Consider the following 4,391-nt stretch of genomic DNA (forward strand, 5'->3'; position numbering starts at 1 on the left):
CAGCACTTTGGGAGGCCGAGGCAAGTGGATTGCCTGAGCCTGCGGGTTTGAGACCAGCCCCAGCAACTTGGCGAGACCTCATCTCTACAATAAATAAAAAATTAGCCGGGTGTGGTAGCGCACGCCTGTAATTCTGGCTCCTTGGAAGGCTGAGGGGGAAGGATAGCTGGAGCCCAGCAGGTCGATGCTGGGGTGGAGTGAGGTGCCACTGCACTCCAGCCTGGACGATGGAGTGAGATTCCAACTCAAAAAAAAAAAGTTACAAGTAAACTGATAATAATTTTCTCAATAGCAATAATGAATACCAGAAATGTGAATATCTTTAATAGGTTAACCAATAACCATGTATACAGCAAGACCACCTTCCAACATAATCAACAAGGGAAAGATAATTGTAAGTAAAAACTGGGTAAGCTAATCACCAAAAAAGAACAATAAGTAAACTGATTCTAGTAGAAATGTGTGATATGATCATCGAAAATAAAATTGTTAAAACTGTAGATAAATCAAAATGCACTTGTATATGTGAAATATTAATTATAGTGTTCTGATTTGTTGGATTATTTTTCTTATATAGAATAAAGCTAAAACACTGGATAATAACTTGAGAGTTTGTAGATAAGAGATCAAGATTAAAGTTTCCTAAGGCCCATTGTATCCTTAGAAAGGTGAATTAAGATATTGATCCATTTTAGATATTTCTGAGCTGAATATGTTAAATTTTGAGAATAAAAGCATAGGTATGGAATATAACATTCCAACTGGTAGAGAGGAAAACAGAATAAGAAAGCAAACAAAGATTTAATCAAAAGAGCCGAGGGAGGAGCAAAACAGAGAAATCAATTCAAATAGCACAGTTAGCAGAAAAAGGTTCATAGTATCAACAGAGACAATAGAAAAAAAATAAAGACTTTAAAGCAGAAGCGATATCCCTACAAGAAAAAGTCTCAATTCATTAAGATGATATAACAATTCTATATGCATGTCATAAAATTGCTCAAAATATATAAAACAATGAATGATAAAATTTCCTGAACCAACTTCACAGATTTCAATACTGCTCCCTCATTTGACAGGACACAAAAACACACACACTTTATAGATGTTATGAAGTTATCAGATATTTTCCTTATATAGTATTCCCCTCACTTTTTCATTCCTACCCAGTAGCCTGATTCCTAGTCTTCTCAAGTCCTTAATATTGATCAAAATAAGAAAGTATACAGAGTAAGAGTCTAATGAAGCCCTCATTTTTCAAATATTAAGAATACCTACCATATCCTGGACACTATGCTAGATGTCTGGAAACAAAACAAATAACAGGTATGGCTTCCCCTTTCTTGTTGTTTTCCTGTGAGTCCTTGGGCATTTTATTTAGCTTATATTCATACTTACAAAAATACAGTCTTGGTACAAAGATTAAGATGATGTATGTAACAAATATGTCAGTCTAAAATAAGAGCTTAATAAATGATAAGTATAAAATGGATTTTTAAATGTTCTTTCTGAAGTCAGTATCGATCTTTATCATTTTATTTTAAATCAGTTTGGGATGTAGCAGCAGAAATATGGAAAAAAGTACACAAACTACTATTTTCTAAAACTAAAGCTAATATTAGGACTTCTCATGGTAGAACTCTTTATTGAGTTGTTTCTTGAAAAATGACTTTAATATAACTGACAGAAGGAATCATCTTTATTATTGCAATAATGGCAAATGTAAACTAAAAGAAGGTCTACATGGATTAGAACTAGAGAAAGGAATCAGACTACAGAGAAAAAGAATTTGCTAGTGTTCACCCAAGATTATCTAGAAAACTGTTCTTTCTATTGGAATAGTACCCCCAAGTTCTACCAAAAGAAAAGAAAATTTCTACAAAATTATACAACTCTGCTCTAATTCCATTCTGAAATTAAAAAAGTAACTTTCTAAATATCAACTTCTTCCAAAACAAAAATTTCCTACTGGCTAACCCAGATGTGATAAAAATATGCTGATTGCTGGAAAATTATATTCTCCTAATAAAATTTTTTTTAAAATGCTCTTAAGTTTGGTTATTGGGAATCATTCTGCCAGTTGTGTAATACTCAGGTAGATTAACACGATTAGGTTCACACACAAAACAAATAATCTAAACTGGCTCCATAAGGCAGTCACCAAGGGAAAAATAAGGAAGTGTAACTGTTTTAGTTTCTAACACTTTATTTAACATAAAAGGCAACAGTAGCACCATGGTTGTGATTTATTAACTTTGTTAATGGCATAGGAGGCACAAAAACCTGGGTCATCTAATTAAGAAGTTTGTTTTGATTCTTTTACCATCAAATGTTAAATTAACATCCAAAGGCATATATTTGTATTTACCATGTGTTAAACATTTCTCTGTGAATCAATGCTTTAAATAAACATACTGCATGGTCATCCATTCTCGGGGTAGCAATTTGCAGAAATGAGAAACACACTTTCTGAATTACAATTTCAATGCATTTGAGGCTGGCTAATTGGTTTGAACAGTAAGTTAAGAAGGTCAAAGTTCAGGGCTTAAAATTGAAATAGGCCAGTTAGCTTTTCAAACCAACATTTCTGACACTCCCACAAGTTGGTTAAAGAAAACTCCTCACTATTAAGGAAAAAAAAAAAAACTAGAAAAATAAACCATGCTGATAGAAACAAGGCATCTCCGTACTTTAAAGTTCCTTTTTCTTTGAAAAATACATATATTTTCGGCATTCTTAGAAAGCAAACTATTGCTAATGTCATGGCTTTAAAGTACAGTACTTTCAATAACCTCCTCTTTCCAGAAAATCCATGGCACTACGAGCCAGTGATTTTGCATATTTACAATTGTGTAATAAGCCACTTAAAACTTATCATACTTTGGACACATTACAGTATAGGAGATTTGGTGAGCGCACTGAAGCTTTCATGTGGAAAACTATACAGTCAAGTCATTAATTAATAACAGAGCTTTGCCCATAGTGAAATGGGGCCTGTGCTGAGACCTAAAACTTGTCTTTTCCTCCACGAAGTATCACGCACCGCTCCGAAGAGCTAACCACAGGTCGGTCCAGACGCTGAGGCCGGGGACTTCGAAATCTCCATCCTGCGCCTTATGGGACTCCAGAACAGTCAGAACTTCATCTTTCAGAGGGGGAGGGGCCCGGCAGAGGCTGTGAAACCTGTGGTACAACTCCTCCCAGGGCACGTCTTGGGACTCAGCTCCCACCCACACGCCTGTCTGCAGGTCATAGTGCAGACGTCCACCCCAGTCGGTCAGCAGATCTAGGTAGGCTCGACACAGCTCTGGGTGGCGGCTCGCCACCGAAGTTAAAAGCTCTACGGGGAGGTCGCGGCCAAAGGCAGCCATGACCTCCGACCTGCCCAGAAGCCAACGCACCAGCTCGTGCCTCCCCTCTCCAGGAGCCAGGGGGCCGCCCGGTGCCGGCTCTTCTTCCTGGGGCCGGGGGGCCGGGGGCGGCAGCAACAGCGCCGCCGCGGCCACCACCTTCAGGAAGCCGTCCCGGGGCAGGCGCTCCCACAGGCCGCTGAGCCACCTGCCGGGCGCCTCCGCGTCGTCCCTGCCCGCCTCCTGCAGACGCTGCAGCAGCACCTCCGCCAGGGTCCTCACCAGGGCGTCCTCGTGCACACCCCGGTCCTCTCCGTGGCCGCAGGAGCGCAGCAGGTGGACGGCGCACCGCCGGCGGCCCAGGCGGGCCAGGCGGTCTTGCAGCGTCTCCTCCTCGGCCTCCTGGCCGCCCGGGCCCGGGAAGAGCTGCTGCAGCAGGTGGCGGCGCGCGGCGTCCCCGAGCGCCCGGTTCCCCAGCAGGCGCAGCGACAGCAGGACGTCACAGTGCCCGAGGGCCTGGAAGCTCGCGAAGCCCGGGGCCGGACCGGGCCCGGCGTCGCCCTCCCGCCTCCACGGGGGGTGCAGCCGCCGCTCCAAAGCCGTGCGGATGCGGCCGTGGCTACCAAAGCGCCGGTGGACGTGGCGCAGGTAGCGAGCCCACTGCAGGGCCCTGCGCACGGCGGTGGGGCCCCAGGTGCTCACGTGCGTCGTGCCGGCGACCGCCAGCACCTCGGAGAAGCGCTCCAGGTGCTGGACCAGCGGCTCCATGGCGCGCGCCGAGGCCTTACTTCCGCTTTCACCTTGGCGACAGCTACTCTCTGCGTGCCGATTGGGGCGTCCGTGAAAGGACACGCCCCTCTGCAATGCTATTGGCCGGGGTGCCTGTCGATCTCACAGAGGCTCGATCCGGGTTCTTCGACTCCGGGAAACTTGAACTAGAGAAAAGTCCTGACCGGTTAACTTCCGCCCCAGGAGTGAGAAGCTTCTGAGTGCTGGGCGTCCTGGAGTGATTCTCCGAGACGCCTGCCAGGGGAGGCCGGTTAT

General features: G+C 44.5%; 1 protein-coding gene across 1 annotated transcript; it reads right to left on the reverse strand.

The window, feature by feature from the left end:
• Window positions 1-2,185: 2,185 nt before the first annotated feature.
• Window positions 2,186-4,115, reverse strand: FANCF (Fanconi anemia complementation group F). The gene has a single exon (XM_008055200.1). It carries the CDS (start codon window positions 4,113-4,115, stop codon window positions 3,033-3,035), a length of 1,083 nt encoding a protein of 360 aa, XP_008053391.1. The 3' UTR covers window positions 2,186-3,032.
• Window positions 4,116-4,391: the final 276 nt, after the last annotated feature.

This window comes from Carlito syrichta, unplaced genomic scaffold (assembly GCF_000164805.1).
Source record: "Carlito syrichta isolate Samal-C Ts95f unplaced genomic scaffold, Tarsius_syrichta-2.0.1 Scaffold301773, whole genome shotgun sequence".
Lineage (NCBI taxonomy): Eukaryota > Metazoa > Chordata > Mammalia > Primates > Tarsiidae > Carlito > Carlito syrichta.